Raw genomic sequence first — 18,676 nt, 5'->3', positions numbered from 1 at the left:
TCTCCACAACTCTAGTTTGATTTGACCATTAAATGTGTACATTTGAGGATACAGTAATACTGTTATTGTTGAGTACAGATGTTTTACATATAGAGCTATTTAATTCTTTTTTTGGGGTACTGGGGATCGAACTCTGGACCCTGTACTTACAAGGCAGGTGGTGGAACCACTGAGCTAAATCCCTGGCCCAAGAGCTATTTAATTCTTTTTAATAAACATATCCTCCAAACTTGCAAATCATCTGTCAGTGTTTCGCTACTGAGTAAGATGAGGTTGGGTCCATAGTTAAAACAACAGTTGTTCCTTTGATCTAAGAGACAAAGGATGAATCACATTTGCAAATCTGATATTGTTTTATAAAATTAAATATCACCTTTTATCACAACATATTGTTATATATCAGTATCTTTTTTTTTTCCTTGGACTCCCAGGAATTGAATTCAGGGCCTTTACAGTGTGCTACATCCCCAGCCTTTTTTCTTTCTTTTTTTTTTTTGATACCATGGATTGAACTCAGAACCTTGTGCTTGCGAGGCAGGCAGTGGCATCACTGAGCTAAATGCCCGGCCCCCAGCCTTTTATTTTTAAATTTTGAAACAGGGTCTCACTGAGTCACTAAGTTGCCCAGGCTGTGCTTGAACTTGTGATCCTCCTGCCTCAGTCTCCCAGAGTGCTGGCATTACGGTGTATACTACCATGCTCAGCTAATATATCAGCATCTTTATCTACAGTCCATATTACATTAAAGATGAAAGGTTTTGTTTTTGAATGAAGATCAGTTAGCGCTACCATTTCACAATGTACAGTATTACTTGTCAAATAATAATAAGCATTACATTGTCTCCTTTCACATCAACCTGTCTAATGCTGAACAATCTCATAGTTAGTGTTCAGTTCTGCTTTATATTTACCATGCTCTTCTGTTTACTCTCATCAAATTTTACCACTTTCTCCTCCCTTCACCCCCACTCCAAAGCCATATCTTCTCTCTTTACCTCCACTCCAAAGATGTGAAACATCTTTGATGTAGTTTTGGTTTTTATAGTAGCTACCGAAAGCAAACTTGGAACCAATGCTGAGAGAAATGTAAGAGCTTGCTGGAGGCTAGACAAAGTGACAAAAAAAGAACCCAAAATGTGTTCTGTAACCACTAAATGCTTTATTTCATTTTCTGCTACTCCCATCTGCTTTGACAATGCAACACAGTTTAGTCAAAGAGGAAACGCATAGACTTTTGAATCAGAGAGCAGGGTTTGAATTCTTGGCCCAACACTCAAGAATCCTACTAAGTAAGTACTATTGTACTCATGTTATGGAGGATGATACTGAAGACCAGGGAGATTATGTGCCTTGCACTTGCATGTACAGGTTGTATATTTCATGCTTTAAAAAATATCCCTGTATCAAGAGATGGAGGGAGAGAGAGGAAGAGACAGGGAACATAAAAAGAATTAAGATATGTTATGTACATGTACCGACTACCATGATGAATGTAATCATTATGTATGGCAAGCATGTACTAACAACAATAAAAACAAATTTAAAATACCCACGTGCTAACAATGTGAAATTAAACAGCCAAGTCTTTCTATAGGTCCAATCTTTCTTCACTTTACTAGGTCTTTTGTGATTGGTAGGACCTGATACCCACAAAAGATCCCAGAAAAGTATACACATATCAGAACTGGACAATGGCTATTTCGGATATTCCCTAGAGTCATATCTTTGCTACCTTTTTTTCAGTGCTGGAAATTGAACCCAGGGTCTTGTGTATGCTAGGCAAACTTCCTCCCACTGAGCATATCCCCAGCCTCTATCTTTGTATTTGCTTTTTGAAAACAGTTTCCATGTAGTCCAGTTCTGATTAGTATTATTACTGTTATACCTGACAACATGGTATAGGATCATTTTCATTTGACCTAGATCACTCTAAAAGGACATGAGAAAGCCTTTGCCTCAAGCATATTGGTCCTGCCCTTCACTTTGGAACTGCCTGTTAGAGAAGGTTGATCTTTGACAATGTGGAAGTCTTCCTGATTATCAATGTGTAGCTGGGCTATAGACCATGTCAAAGAAGCTGGTAAATTTTTAAATCCAGAACGAATAGACAAAGTTCTCCCTGCTGTTTTCCAAACATCGCTAATAGGTAATAATAAAAACAATATTAATAACAATGATAGCTAACTTTCTGTGTTTACTATGTGCTGATCATTAATTTATGCGCTAATTATTCAGCATGGCTAAATTGACCTACATGCATTAATTAATTTAATCCCTTCTCAATAACACTATGGTTCAAACTTCAGAGAGCAGAGATCATTGTGTAGGGTACCAGATTGCGGAAGAACAGAGCCACTCTTTGGCATGCAGCATTCTTTAGCACAGTACCTAGGCCTTTTGGCAATGTCTGAGCCAGGCAGATGGGCACCTTGAGCTCTTTCACCACAGGACTGGCTTGGCTCCAGACTGCTTTAGGCTTTCAGGGGCCACCTGAACCCAAGAAAAATCATGCTTGTATTGGAGCAGACAGAGGAAAACCAAGTCACCGGTCTGGCTCTGCCAAGGAGTACCAAATCTCAGTAAAGCATCATATGGAGTCTTAGACCACTATTTAAAACATATTTATGTTCTTTTTGGTGACATGACAAATAATTTAAACATGGTACATTTTTTCCCATGTTGATCTGTCACACATTTGATTTCAGAACAGTACTAAATTCAACTTGCACCTATATTTTCATATCAAATATGTGACCTCATTTATTGCTGTGAGAAATAGAGCAATCTACAGAGTAATAAAATATTAAACTAGGTGATAAAAAGCTTTATGAGGTAGTTTTTCTGTTACTATTGGAGGCACCCAATATGATAATTTCTGCTTAGTGAGCAATTAAAGTTTGATAATTTAAATTATACTACTAGCACCAACAGCACTACTACTTTATCTGAAAGATATTCCATTTAAAAACATTAAGATATTTGAAATTATAGACAGGGCAGTTTCAGAGCAATATACCCACACAGATTTATCTCAACAGCAGGGAAGGGAATGAAATAAATATTGATGTTTTTAAAAATTCTGTAGTTACCACTAAAATATTACCTTTCTTTGTCTTTTTTTTAATTTTTGCTTTATACTTCTTTATATTCTCTAAAGTGAATATATATTATTTTTCACCCACAATAAAATGTAAGTTAGAATTCACTCTAAAAAGATCAAACAAAAATAACTTATCCTGCCTCGCAAGTGCAAGGTCCCGAGTTCAATCCCCAGTACCAAGAAACAAAAACAAAAACCTTATCATTTTGTGTGTTTAATATGAGATAATGGTTAGTATTGTTTTCTTAAGGAAGTAAGGAAAGAAAATTAATACTAAAGGATCCCAAACTTTTGGAAAATACCTAGCATAGTTGACTATACAAATATGTTATCTACAATATTGTATAAAAATATATTTTATATAAAGAAGCCATGTCTAAATATACGTATGTTTTTATTAATCAAAGCTATTTTGTTTATATTATATTATAAGTAATATAAACCATGTAATCTGGAAAGAATACCAGAAAACATCCCAAGTTCTATAAAACCTTTGTGCTTAACAAAAAGCCAAAGTAATTAATATGTTACTTCCCCAAAACTTTGGGAGACTGGAAGTAATAGATTTAATTTTACAGTTAGGGAAACTAAGTCATGGGACCATTTGAAAAAATGTGTTCAATAACTTACAAAATGAATGAAAGGAAGGACTGGAATTTAGTCCTTTTGACTTCCATTCCACTGATTAGCTAGACCATTCAGCCCTGCCTTTGTGAACAAGTTGAAGCAACAAACTAACTTAAAAATTAAAACCAGTTGAACAGGATAGCTTTGCAGGCAACACACCAACAATTCTGCATAATAATACCCAACAGCTAAATTGCTTTGTGTGTGTTTGGTACACTAACTATTCATTAACCCACACAACATCAATGGATGTTGGGGTTATGCTGCTATTTTTGTAGGATTATAAGGAACATAAAGTCAAATGAGAAATCTACAGCAGAAAAAGCCCAATGTCTTCCTCTAACCAAATATCAATACACAAATAAAACAATAAATGTCAGAATACCAGAAGCATCTGTTTTCCCCCATTATTTCCAGTAACCCTACCCAAACTCTGATTTCATTTGTAACAACTAGAGAAGAACCTAAAAGGCTATTTGGTTCATACAATTTTCTTCAAAGTAGACAACATCTAAACATTTCTTAAACTATTTTTCAAAAAGTTTGACCTTTAAAGACCATTTCCAAAATTAAAGGGAACTAAGGTGTATCATGTTCTCCTTAGAGTTAACAATGACACCTCTAACCTCTTCATTTTGATTACATAAATCAAATAAAAACACTAAATATTAAAAGTATTAATAAACTATAAAAAGATCCCTAGTAATATGCTTGTTTCTAGGAAATATTCAAGACTGAAAATAAATTTCCAAAATCAATTATTTGAGGGACCTAATAATTACTAAATAAAAATTATTTAACACCCCTCATCCAGATTGAAAACATTCCTATCCTTATTGCTTTCTTTGTGACTAGGCAAAATACATTCCTTTTTGTAAATGAATAATTTCCCCTTCCCTCTGAGCATAGCTGTATCCTTGGCAAGGCATCATATATAATACCTGTTATATTACCAGTATAAAAGTAATCCCATCTGATCTAATTGCAAAACATATGGATAAACTAAAACCAAAGTTTTGAGGGGCTCTGTGTCTTTGAGGAAATAATCAAAGATCTTCTATGGTAAAGACTGTGAACAATGCCATACACTCCAAGTTTGCACAATGTAAATAAGGATCTATTTCAATAAGTTATTTCAATTTTAAAATGCATGTTTAAAATTCTCTAGACAGAATCAGATGAAGAAAGAACAAGTTCACAGTTTTTAGCTTCTAGTGAAGATTTCAGTTAATCTTCCCTAACGGTACATCTTAGATAGGTCATCCCTGCTCTATGCTTACAAACTATCAGGTTTGCCGGGGATTTAGCTCAGTGGTGCTGCGCCTGCTTTGCAAGCACAAGTCCTGAGTTTGATCCCTGGTACCAAAACCAAACTAGAACTATCAGGCCTTGGGAACGGTATCCGTTTTGGATACTGTGTTCAGCAGTCTCTTTTCTTCGGAATCACAACTCACTGAGATAAGCAAATATCTGTACTACAGATCAAACTTGCTAAGTAAATGACAGAAATTATAGTTTAGTGGCACTGTATAATATCATCTGATTCAATCTCATATAAAATTTTTATTCTTTTTTATTTTATTCACTTATATTTATGACTATAAAATTAAAATTGAATATATTCATTGAAAAAACTTGAAAAACAAAAACACAAAGAAAGGAATTAAAATTACACATAATCCCATTACTAGCTTTAACTAATTAATATATTGCTACTTAACATAAGAATTTTTAATGCTACATAATCATTCAGAAATTACTTTTATTTTTTTGGTAGGGATCTAACATAGGACCTTGTGCATGCTAAGCATGCACTCTACCACTAAACTACATCCTCAGCCCTCTAACTTCTTTATCATAGAATTTTAGCCTAGGATAATCCCTATTTCACAAATCTTTACTGAAAGAATAAATTCAATATACAAGCCAAATGAGAAGAGAGCTGATTAAAGAGTGTGCGGTTCTGTGGGGGCATGAGGTGAGAGATGAATTTTGTAGAGTTCAGAAGTAGTTCTTATTCTTGCTTTCCAATACATCTGAAGAACCCTGAATCCCCAAATACTAGTTTAAAAACCATAAATTTAAGGCCAGGGATTTAGCTCAGTGGTGCCGCCACCTGCCTTACAAGCGCAAGGTCCTGAGTTTGATCCCTGGTACCAAAAAAACACATCAATATAGTCTAACTCTGTTTTTTACATATGAAACTATTTGCCAAAATCATGAGACTAGTAAAAGAACCTAACATCTGATGTCTTACAGACAAGGGCTCAGCTTTTCCAACTCAACTACTCTTTCTACAAAGTTATGAGATGTTCATTTGTCTAGTGTTCTTCCTTTAACTAAGAAAAATAGAAGGGACAAAATTATATAATAAAAATGAATAATTAATAAAATATACTGGCTCTCAAAGAGCTCCATTTGCCCCAAGTAGGTTCTCAAACTATTACTATAAGCAAAAGAGATAAAAGATGAAGAAAAGTTCATTTCTAAACTAGGAGAAAAGGTCATTATTACATTATTTTCCTCATAAATATTCCTAGTGTAGCTACAAACCATTCCTTCTTCATTCCTTCAATAACTAAATACATATTGAGGATTTATTTGGAGATACATAGTGAAGGTAAAAATAAACCAATCCGAGCCAGGGATTTAGCTCAATGGTTCTGCTGCTTGCTCCACAAGTGCAAGGACCAGAGTTCAATCCCCGGTACCAAAAAATAAATAAATAAAAAATAAACCAAACCAACAGAAGTCTCTGTCCTCAAGTAGCCTTGGGTAAACTACTTAAACTTTCAGAATCTCAGTATTTGTCATTCATTAGATAATATTGAACTACTACATTAAGAAATTAAAGGTATGATGAATATAAAAAAGAAATCCTGATGGATAATCAGACATGTAATAATACTAATACATCCTCAGCTGACACTGTTTACCTTCCCAGCAAAACATTAATTATCAGATTGGAAATGAGAGGTCAGAGAATACTAAATCTCTTTACTAATAAAAAACTCATTTTAAAGGCATATAACTGAAATGATAATTCCAAACAGATAATTCTGTTAGGGTAATTCCAAACAGATTACTACTCTAGGAAAGAAGTAAATAATATTTTAATCTAAAGAAATGAAATTGACACGCGCCCCCCCAATCAAGTTCTGTATTTCACGTTGTTATCTCTATCAACATGTACTTTAAATTACTACTGGGCTCTTTCCATAACATTCAGCCCTGTATGGTGAAGAAAATGTATCTGAAATATATAAGAAAGAAAATGTATGGGCCGGGGATTTAGCTCGGTGGTTTCTCCGCCTGCTGCGCAAGTGCAAGGACCCGAGTTCGATCCCCGGTACCAAAAAAAAAAAAAAAAAAAAAAAAACAATTCTCATTTTCCCATCACTGAAATTTGGGCAGCTAACATGCAAGAATCACATTCAACAAAATAAATTTCAAGGATTTCAATAAAAAATATGAAATGTAGAATCCACTAAAAACACTGGATGTGGTGGTACACGCCTGTAATCCCAGGCACACTGAGGCTGAGGCAAGAGGACTGCAAGTCCAAGCCAAACCGGGGGAACTCAATGACTTAGCAAAACACTGCCTCAAAATAAACATTTTAAAAGGCTTTGGGTGTAGTAGCCCAGTGAAAAGGCACTGGCTTCAATCCTCAGAATGGCACCAAAACATTAAAAATAAAAATCCACCAAAAACTTACACAAGTCTGGTCAATGTTTACCAATAAAAGTATCAAAAGAAGACAAAAGCTAAGCCTTTTTTTCATTAATATGATACATGCAAAAGAATCAAGAATTATGGATAGTAAAATCTTGCAGATTTTCAGCTCACCTTGTAAATCACAAATGCACTGCACACTTGTTAATTATTGGAGGTATTCTCTTCACTATTAGCTTTAAAGATATTTCTACAGGGAAAATTTGCCATTCAAAAAAAATCAAACATTTCTCAGCCAAATTAAGCATTCTTATATTCGTATGCACCCCAAATCCACCTACAAACAAAAACAGTTCATATAATTCATAAATAGAAAAGGCAAATAACTAGTTACTAAATAGTTGATTTTTTCAGAGGCAGATAACTTTCGTTATGACAGTTTTTTTAATTGTTCCTCAAGAGAAAAGGGGAAAAACTGAGCAACAGAGAAGACCCTAGAACAAAAAGAAAGTATTTTCTCCAGTTTTTTCAAAAGAGATAATTAATACTATGTACTGAATATTACATGATGACTTTTTTATCAACTCCGCTTAATAATCTAAATTAAATACTCAAATCAATAGAAAAAGACCAAAATCACAAAGAAAGATAGGTTTTGTTCTAAGTGCAAAGTGTACAACCCTGTGCACCCTAATACCAAGACCTCGTCAAGGACTTTTTGTTCATCTAGAAAGACCTCTTGGAAGAATGAGGCTTTGAGGAAGCCCAAAGGAGGACAAAGTGGCAAACTGTTAGAGAAGGTAATTTGGCCCCTTAAAGAAGATGAGAAGAACGGAAGGAGACAGGAAGGAGACAAGAGTAGAGCAAACATATAGAGGAGTTTACACTGAAAAAATAAACAAAGAGAATACAAGAAAGATTTCTTTGTTTTATTTTAAAGAAGAAAAATGGAGAAAGACTGCACAATAATCTGTGCAATAGTGGCATTAGTAGAAAAATTATTTTGACACAATTTGTTACATGTACTTAGATATACCTAAAAGGGTAAGTCTTTTGAACAAAACTTAACTGTGATTCAAAAATGCATGGATCTAGATATTATCTTTTTCATCACAATTTTAGAAGATATCCTTTTAAAGCCACCAGTGCAGGTACAGTAGATTTTTTTACAGTGAAAAGCAGATAAACCAAAACGTATCCCCCCAAAAAAGACCAACTGATCACAGAAGAGGTACCTATAATATCATGTTCAAACCAGTGATACAGATTTTTATATTATACCTAAGGAAAAACAAAGATCAGGCAAAAGCATGGATTAAGGCTATTTACAACTAAATATATCATTTGTCTTTCAGCTGAATAAGATCCCATATTTCTGTTCTCTTCTGATCTATCAAGTGCCCTTAATCTCTCTACTCCTAATTTACCCATCAGTAAAAATAGTACTGTAATATTTTTCCTCCATTCCTTTTATAAGGGTGCCAGGATGTCTGGAAGTAAATGTATACATGTTTAGAGACGCTGAGATGAAAAGTAATGCACACTCTAATTTTATTGGCCTTTGGTAAAATCAACATAAAAAGACCTAGTCAGATTATTTCAATGTGTAAATTTTCAACTAGCCAGAAGGCTTCTGGAGACATCATTCAAAAGATTTGAAACTAATGTTCTGAGGTTTATGCTGTTTCAGAAACTAATCACACTAAAGAATTTCTACAGAAAACTAGGCATGTAGGTCATAGGGAAGACATTGTAAATTTGAAAAGTTTCTAGGCATACCCCTAAAAAGAATTCAAATTCACCCCTCACAGACAAACTTAGTCCAAAAAATAAGAACAATGAATTAATATTACAGTCACAAGACAGAAAAACTGGAGGTGAGTAAATACCACACAATGGAATGAATTCCAAAGAACAATGGCTTCTCTGGGCCTCAATTTCTTGAGCTATAAAATGAGGATAGGGGCTTAACTGGTACAGCATATGCTTACCATGCCCAAGGCCCTAGATCTGGCCCTCAGCACCAAAACAAAAACCTACCAAAATGAGAAATGAGGATAATGGTACCTAATAGTTCTGAGGAGTAAATGAGTTAATATATATATATGACACTTAGAAAAGTGCATTTGCAATTTCTATTACAATGATCCACATCTCTCAAACCCAATGCCAAGTATCAGATGGTCCAAAACTAAAAATTTTAGTTTGTAAATTTTAATTTAGTTTGTAACATTGTAGCCAATACCTGCCCTGCCATGAATGCATCTGGCAGCAAATCCTGACCTAATCAAATGCAAGCCTACTTAGAATCTCCATTAATCCCACTCTGCTGGCATTTTGCTAGGGATATCTTATTAATGTATTTGATTACTGGATGTTGTCCAGAAATCTTCACCAGGATGTATTATGAACTTCCTAAAACCTGAAAAATTCTCAAATACAGCTAGCCCCACAGCTTTTAGATTGTGAATCTATATTATCTTTAGACCACGTACAGTTTCTATCTCCTTAAAATAAATGCCATTTTCTTAAATAACTACAAATAATAAGACCTTGAACTTAGCAGTAGAAAATGTTAGGATGAGACAGCATTTCCCAGCACAGTCAGGAGGGCCTTGGGTTCCCAGAATATTCTTTTCAATAGAATACATTTACAATATTTTACTTACATATCATTGTAGAGTTTTCAAACTCTAAATTCTACGGTTTGCTTAAAGAAAGTCTACTGACATAACTTCAATCACAAATAATTAAGGCTCTTTGGAGGGATCAATGTTCCTTGAATCATGTATATCAAAGCATCACAGAACTTTAGAGCTGAAAGAGACCCTTGAGAACTAATCTGAACTGTTATTCCTTCCCTTCTGCACTCCTTATCATCTATAAATTTTCTCTCCCCTATGAGGTAAGAATAACCTGCCCTGACTTGTCCTTAGGCTCTGACTAGAGGAACACCCTGCAGGTAAGGTGAAGAAACTGGGTGGAGTATACTGACAGACTAGGAATTGAAAAGGATGACTTGAACTTAACACAATCAGTCTTATAAAGTTGGTAAATGTCTCAGATTATATCTTAGAAAATGACCAGAATGCCCAAGTCCAGAATGAACACTCATCTCACACACACTTTTACAAAAGTAAAAAGACTGCTATCTTCTGGAGTCAATGAGTCAACAACATAATGCAGCTGCCAAAAAAGCGACTGACTGGGGACTAACTACATCATCAGAAGCACATCCAGAAAGAATGGGGTAACTGCCCTCTCTGCCGCGAGCTAGTTGGAGCACATGTGCAGTATTATGTTCACATCTGCTCCACATTTTTGGAGAGTCACAGAAAAATTGAAAAAGTGCAGAAATAGTAAAGGAATATGAAACTATGTCATACAGATCAGTTGAAGGAGCAGAAGTTATTTAGCCTAGACTTGGAGCACGATCATTGTCTCCAAATCCCTGAAGAACTGCCATGGCACAGAGGAACAGACAAGTGGAAGAACCAGACCAGTAAGTATTAACTACAGCTAAGTCTATAGAAGTCTTTCTTAAAATACAGAGCTACGTTAGGAGATTGTGGCTTCTAAGGTCCAAGCCCTGAAGGTCTATATTTTTAACAAATCAAACATTTGTCCTTACTTCAGTGTCTTACTGCTGATTATTATTACTCTCTAGAACCACAGCACCTCCTTTCTCCCTTCTTAAAATACCCTAGCCAGCCAGCTAGCCAATCAACCGAATATTCTACCAGGTTTGTGGGAGGAAAGTGCCTGCTTGTGGGCAATTAGTTTCAGTTTGCAGATCAGGACCTCTATAAACAAAACAAACCCTAACTGAGAAATAGACAAAAAATTCTCATTAATTCAAATGGCACCATAAGACCTACCCAATCAAATAATATATCATTAATAGCACTCTGTGCTTATAGGAATATTGAAAATTAGGGGGAAAAAAAAACGGTCTGACCATCTTTCCAAATGCCAGGGAATCCAACTTTGCAAGCCAAACATGATCTTTCAAATTCAAATTGAAGTTATCCTCTGATAAGGAGATATGTTTACTATTTGAAGTATACTAGAGCTCATGCTCGGATAATGTCTGTACTCAATTATATCACTGTAAAGCTAAAATTGCCTATCAATAGGCCCACAACATCAGTTAAGCTGCTGAGAACTAGACACAGGCAATCCACAGTGAGTTCACAGAAAAGTACAAACTACAGAATATTTAAAACACAGGAAAGCGACTGGAGTTGGATGCCTTAAAACTTCTATTACCAAAAGACCACTAAAGATATAAATATATGTTAGTCCACAGGGTTACTAAAAACCTTATAGTTCAGATGGCAAATATTAATCAACTCAGCTTCACTTGAAATTGATTTGAAATCTAAGAAACTTCAAAGTACTGGAAAATGCAATAAATATATGACGGACCTAACAAGAATACATTCTTTCCTATGCTTTTTTTTAAAAGTGGGGGGCAGAAGCAATTTTATTGTCTACAAATTAGAGATTGGTTAAGTCGATTATGATAAATTCTGACAATGGAGAGAGCAACTACTATAAAAGAATAAGGTAAAGGTAGGGATGTGGCTCAGTATTAGAGGCTTGCCTAGCATGCACGAGGCCCTGGGTTCAATCCTCAGCACAGGAAAAAAAAAGTAGACCCTAAGTACTGGTTTAAAAAAAATCAACTCCAGGATACATAGTTAAGTGAATATGGCAAATTGCTAAACAGTATGATAGAATTACTCCATTTTAGCTTTTAAAAAATTATTTTAAAATACTGTGTATATGTTCATACATGCCCAGAAAAAAAAATGTTTGAAAAAAGATCTGACAAACTGCAAACATTAGTAGCCTCTAGGGACTGACTGGAACTAGGGGAATGACTTTCACTTTTTCCTTTGTAGACTTCTGTTTTGTTTTGTGGTTTGGGGGTACTTTTTACCAGTAAGGGTTACCTTTGTGTTTTAAAAATAATGAAAGTAAAATAACAGCAATACACAGAGTTATTTATCAAATACTACCCAAAGTAACCAATTGCTATTTAAGTGCTGCTACTGTGACTTGAAACTCCAAAAAACGACTAATTCATATTTTTTCTATTCTATTTTACCACAACAAATTTTAAAAATCACAAGTCCCTACTGGGTTTCTCAAATGCTTTACTACCTACTAAAAAAAGCCTTGGTCATAAGCATAACTTACACACACAGTGCTTATTTGCCACCAGGAATTATTCTAAGCATTATAGCTGTATTAATTTATTTAATCTTCAGAGCAATCCTATGAGACAAGTACTTTTATTGTCTTCATTTCATAGTTGAAGAAACTGAGGCCAGAGAGGTTAAGTACCTGTCCAAGCTTACATAACAAATAAGGGGCAAAGCCAGAATTAAAATTTAAGAATGGACTCTAGAATCCATACTTTCAACCACTGTGCTTCCTATCTCAAAAATATGTCAATCTCTCTGTACAAGGGCCAAAGATTATAAAAGATAGATTTAAAAAGAGAACAGCTAGTTAACACCTTCTTTGAAGCTGAAAGAGATGCTTTTGGGGGGTAAATAATTTGCATTCCTACTAACTACTTATGTCATTGCCAAGCTCCAACCCAAAACTTAAGGCTGTATTAAGGCTCATAATCATGTGGGAAAATTCTCCACAAACTCAATTATAGTCCAAAGTCCATACCTGACTCCTTAGTGAACCACTGAGCCTAAGAATTAGGTGAGTGACACAGCTAAACAAGTACTTTGGACAAATCTCCACCCCAACTCAAAGCAAAAGAACTCAGAAACTCTTGCCTAACATCTTGACAAGGTAGCTTTTCTTTAGTTTCAGGCCTGTTTTAGATATAAAAGGGAAAAGAATAGGAGTCACCTCTAACTTTGCTTGAAGACTTCAGTCAGCAAGATGAGGAGCCCTATTTTCTAGGTGAACTCAAAGAGAAATTGGCATTTGTCAGTATCCTGCAGTAGTTTAAGGGAACAAAGATGAGCAGTGCTGCTTAAACTGTATTGGTACAAACATACTGACCTTGTAATTGAGAAAGAAAAAAGTGGTGCAAAAAAAGAATTTAACCTAATTTTAAAACGTGCTCAACCTAGATACACCTGTGCCACATGGCCTAGTGAAGCTACTTATTTGTAAAGAAAAATATGGATTACAATGCCTTTTTTGTTGTTTGGCCTTAAATGGTCTATATTATTTGTAAACAAAATCTTCTCACAATCCTCTATTCCACCTGTCTCACACACACACACATCTGATATTTACATAAACAAGAAGAAATGAACAAGGAAATCATAGCTTTGGGAGGGATCCTTTATACTCAGCTTTTGACCTATGACTTGATGGAGGTACTATGCTGGTTTTCAAACTTCCCCAAATAACCCGGTCTGGGTGGCCAGGTGAGCTAACCAAACCCAAAAGTTTGTGCTTATTCTGGGTCTCTGACAAAGGCCAGAAAACCCTGTTTGGAAAGAGATGCGATGCCTTCCACACAGCAGCCCCTCGCTCCCAAGGGAGCACAGCCCGGGAAGGGGGAAGGGGGTGGGGGGCGACGACTGTCCAGATTTGCCAGGGGGTGTGGGGACTGGGGAGAGGGGGATAGCTGGAGCCTGGCCCTCCCCTTGGAAGCCAAAATGCGGGGAGCCTTTAGACCAAGAAATGACGAGTTCCAGCCAAGCATCCATCCCCAGCTGCTGCCCCGGGCGGGGTAAGGATGGGCAGCCGCTGAGAGGATCCTGCAGCGAAGGCAGCGCTGGACTCACCTCGGGGAGGAAGAGAAGGGGCCTCGGTGACAGGTGGGGTGGGCAGGAGGCGCTGCTGCTGCTGCTGCTGCTGCTGCTGCTGCTGCTGCTGCTGCTGCTGCTGGGGAGACCAGGAGTCGGGGTCCGGGGAGCAGTCGGCGCCAGAACAGTGGTCGCTACAGGGGTGGTCGGCGCCAGGCCAGTGGTGCTCCAAAGGGTGGTCGGCGCAGGACTAGTCGGCGCCCGAGGGGCAGTGGGCGTGAGATCCGCCTCCAGAGGGGTGGTCTCCTGGAAGGTGGTCAGCGCGGGTCCGGTCGCCGCCAGAGGAGGGGTGGTCTCCGGAGACCGGGATGGAGAGGTCGCAGCCGGGGGTCGGCGGACAGTAGGGCGCGGGGGTCCGGTCCTCGGGGCCTGGGCCGTGGGAGCCGTCGCCTCAGGAGAGGAGTAGCTGGGCTCGCCCCGCAGCCCCGGACCCGGCGACGCGTCCACCTGCCCCTCGGCCCCGCCGCCACCGGTGACATTCCCCGCCGAGGCTGCCGAGGCTGCCGCGGCAGCGGCGGCGGCGCAGCACAACAGGGCGAGGCCGCCCAGGCTCGGCAGGCTCCTCATGGCGCGCTCGGCTTCGCCATTCATTCATTCAGCTAGTCGGTTGGGCCAGTCATCTTCTCTTCCCTGCCATCCGACCGAGGGCCGTCGCCGCCACCGTGTGCACCATCACCACCTCCCTCTGACAGGCGGCCGGCCCCGCGGGCGGGCCCCAGCGCGGAGGGAGAGACTCGGCCGAGCGCGGACAGCCCGCCCTCCTCGACTGACAGCCTCGCCCAACCAATGGGAAGTCACGCCCTCCCACGTGACCTACCCGCTTCCCGGCCTCTTTGTAGCCCCACAAACCAATCAGAGAACGTCGAGGGGAGGGGGCGGTGCGAAAGGCGGGAAGAGGGCGGTGCAAGCCCCGCTCCTGCCGGCCCGGCTCGCGGCTCCTCCGCTTTGTCTGCCAGAAGAGCGGGGCGCGGGCCTCGGACACCCGGGCACAGCCGAGCAGACAAAGGACGCGCCCGGTGCGGCAGATGCCGGCACAAGTCGACTCTTCTAGTGGTCTGCGAATGCAACCTGGGGCGGGGAATCCGCTCTCTGGAGTGTCCCCGCCTTCCTGAACAATGGGTCGCCCGCGCGGCACCCGCACAAGGGCTCTTGGGGCCCGGGGTTGGGCTGTTGAGGCTGCAGCCCCAGGATGGGCGAGGAAGGCAGCGGCAAGAATGTAGAGCTCAGCATTCCCCGTGCTGTCCAGGGGAGCTTGGCCCAGAGAGGTCTGCGCTGTCCTTCCATTTCAGAGATGAGGAAACTGAGGCCCTTGCTCTGAGAGCCTCCCTGACACAAGACCCATGTCCTCCCCAGGCACTTGCTGTGGGCCAGGTGGACGCGAGATCTGGAGAGCCGTCAGGAGCAGAAGGTGCAAGCTTGTGGCGTGGGGTAGGCAGATTGACCCGCACACTTTACTCCAAGCGCTGGGGAGAATAGGATTGCTCGAGGATGAACTTCAGCTTTTTGTCTCCTTTGCTGAGTGGTTTTGTGGCCTGGGCGCCGTTTTCTCACCACTAAATGGAGACGATGGGACCAATCCTACCCTCCTCACAGAGCTGTTGTGAGGATTAAGCAGTGTGCGTAAAGGGCTCAACCTACTGTCTGGCCCACTGCTGTAAACCCTCATTAATGCTAACCACCCTCAGTGCACTGTGTCAGGACAAGCCTAGAGTTAGCAAGCAGCTGGAGGCCTCCACCCTGTTGTGTCCCCATAGCCTCCTGCCTGTTGCAAGGATTGGGGTGGGGCTGACATCACAGCCTGACCCTGGGTGACATTAAACCCCAGATAAAGCTAGAGATCAAGCAGCAGCCTTGCACCATCTGCCCAGGATCCAGCTAGGTCAGGCGCTACTGTCTCCACTGAGCAGCTTCCAGGGGCAGGCAGGCAGGGCGAGTTTGTCATCTGACAGGTTTAATCCCAGCCTCATCACTAGCCCAGTACTGGCCTCTCCTGTGCAATGCTTGCCTTTGAACATGGTTTCCCATTAGTCATTGGCCTCCAACCAGACCAGCAGAATGAGATTTGTGTGTGAACTTGTGTATGTTAAGAAAAGCATGCATTCATTTGCCTCCATGAATAGCGAGGGAGTGGGGAGAGAATCTGTATGTGCTTGTATACTAAAGCATAAACATGTTCATATAAGTCTGTGTATGAGTATTATATGTATCTGAGTCTAGGAACATGGGAGCCAGTATCTGTTTTCATGTGTGTCTGAATCTGTGTGTGTCTGTATTAGTAGGTGTTTTATGCATTCTCATGTTTTCCATTTGTGGTTATCTCTGAATGTGTCTTGATAGGTCTGTGTCTGGAAGAGGGGGCAAATGAGAAGGGTGTGCGAGTTTTCTGGTTTCAAGACCAATATTTAGCAAGCACTAAACAAGGTTCTATTTTTACTTCTCTTCAGGAAGTGGCTGGGCATGCCCCTTCCCTATATTCTCTAGCCGATTCTTCTGGGCTTCCCAGCCCCAAGCAAAATACCACATCCTCTCAGAGACTTCTCTGGATTTCTGAACAGGAATTAATCTCTCCCTCCCCATTTCCTCACTGTCCTTTGTTTAGTCATTGATGACAGCCCTGATCTATCAATCTACCTCTCCCCTGCCTCTTCCTAGAAGGATTAAAGATAGTTTTCAGAAATATATGCAACGGGATAAATTGAACTGGAACTACCTACATTGCTTTATTTCTTCTCACAGGCATGCATCCACCTGTCTCTCCCATTAGGCTGTTTCTCAGTCCCCAGCAGGAGCAATACAATGTGAGCCTTGGTCCCTGCTGATTAAATTGAAGAGATCCTGCGGTGCCCACAGGAAGAACTTGTGTCTTCAGAGTCAGACTGAGTCATGACCTTAGAGGTCCCCTCTCTGAGGCTGTTTCCCCTCTGACCCTCAGCTTCCTCATTTATAAAATGGGGCCAATAAATCTTTTCTCACTTATTTGAGCTAAGGATGCAAGAGAACATTTTTACAGAGCCTGACACCCAGACAGTGCTCAGTCCATGTAGGCTTATGTTTCAGTAATATCATTGCTAACTTTGAGCCTTGTTGGCTGAAGGAGCAAAGCAGAAACCTCTGTCTCATAACCTCCCCATCAGGTGATATGCCCCAACACTTGCCCTCCTAGATATTTCCAAATGATACCTAAAATTGCTGGCCTGGCCCTGAGCTGCGCTGTATCAGAGATTCTCTGGCAGTTGGGGAGAAAAGCTGATGCAGCTTCTTTGCCAGAAGAAGCACAGTAAAGGACTAGAAGTTTTCCAGGCCAGCCCTGCCTCAGGTAAGAATCACCCACAATGAGCTTCTCAGGTGGGATAATTAACCCGGAATATATAGAGAAAATATTGAGCTTTTTGGAAGATAACTTGAATGTACTATTGTTGATTCAACATTTACTTCTTGAATTGATTGCTCTTTTCTCTAAACCACAAGATGACTGTTTTATTCTTAGGAATAATATTTTAGTTTAAGTTTTAAAATTGGAAATACCTTAACTATCGAACATCAGAGAAAGGGATTATTGTATCTGTTCAATTTAATTATGTCATTATAAGGGTGGCTATCAAGACAGTATAACAAATATTAATAATAGATAATTGAGCTCTTACTATTGCTATTAAATATACATAAGTTATATTGTTTAATCCTTAGAACCCTACAAGGTAGGTACTATTATGTTTCTGTGTGTCTGGGCTAGTGTGACAGAGTACTGTGGATTGGGTGGATTATAAATAACAAAAATATATTTCTCACAGTTTTGGTAGCTAGGAAATCCAAGATCAAGTTGCCAGCAACTTTAGTGTCTGGTGAGGGTCATCTCCCTGGTTCAAAGATGGCTGCCCTTTTGCTGTATCCTCACCTGGTAGAAGAAATAAGAGAACTCTGGGGTCTCTTTTGTAAGGACACTAATCCCATTCACAGTGGCATTACCCTCACAATCTAATTACTTCCAAAAGGCCTCCAAATACCATCATATGGGGGAGGAGAGTTAGGATTTCAACATAGGAATTTTAGGGAGGCACAATATTTACTCCATAGCATAATCTCTAAATTTTACAGATAAGGAAATGAGGGCAGGAAAGGTTAAGCAGCTTGCCCAAGGACACTTAGTAAGTATTAGATCCAGAATTCAAACTTAGGCTGACAGGCTTCATCTATCACCCTTAACTATAAAGGGAAAATAATTGTAAGGTTAAGAAGAAAAGAGAAGATAAAAATTATAGCTGTGATGCTGTGTATCAAAAAGTTGACAGGCACTTTTCCTATTGCCCCCAACTGCAGCTAGGGTCCAGAGTTCTAAAGAGAGCTGTCAACCCACCCATGACAGCTGGAGCCAGAGGACTTAATGAGAGGCCTCAATGAGAGGCCTCAGAACAGCAGGGGTCAGAGAAGGCCTTGTTGTAGTCCACAAGCAGCCTGACCTTCCTCCTGCAGGAAATGCAGA

At 39.7% G+C, this 18,676-nt stretch overlaps 1 protein-coding gene across 1 annotated transcript in view; it reads right to left on the bottom strand.

The window, feature by feature from the left end:
• Nucleotides 1-14,924, bottom strand: part of Megf9 (multiple EGF like domains 9) — a 91,639-nt gene extending 76,715 nt beyond the window's left edge. The window contains 2 exon segments of the mRNA XM_004849471.3: nt 14,176-14,254; nt 14,257-14,924. Coding sequence (XP_004849528.2) covers nt 14,176-14,254; nt 14,257-14,787 — 610 coding nt within the window. The 5' untranslated portion in view covers nt 14,788-14,924.
• Between the last annotated feature and the right edge of the window lie 3,752 nt (nt 14,925-18,676).

This window comes from Heterocephalus glaber, unplaced genomic scaffold (genome assembly GCF_053883595.1).
Source record: "Heterocephalus glaber isolate CG9 unplaced genomic scaffold, H.glaber_assembly_v1.0 deba00001479, whole genome shotgun sequence".
NCBI classification, from domain to species: domain Eukaryota; kingdom Metazoa; phylum Chordata; class Mammalia; order Rodentia; family Bathyergidae; genus Heterocephalus; species Heterocephalus glaber.
Note: the sequence above shows the minus strand (reverse complement) of the source record. Positions and strands in the feature narration are given on the sequence as shown.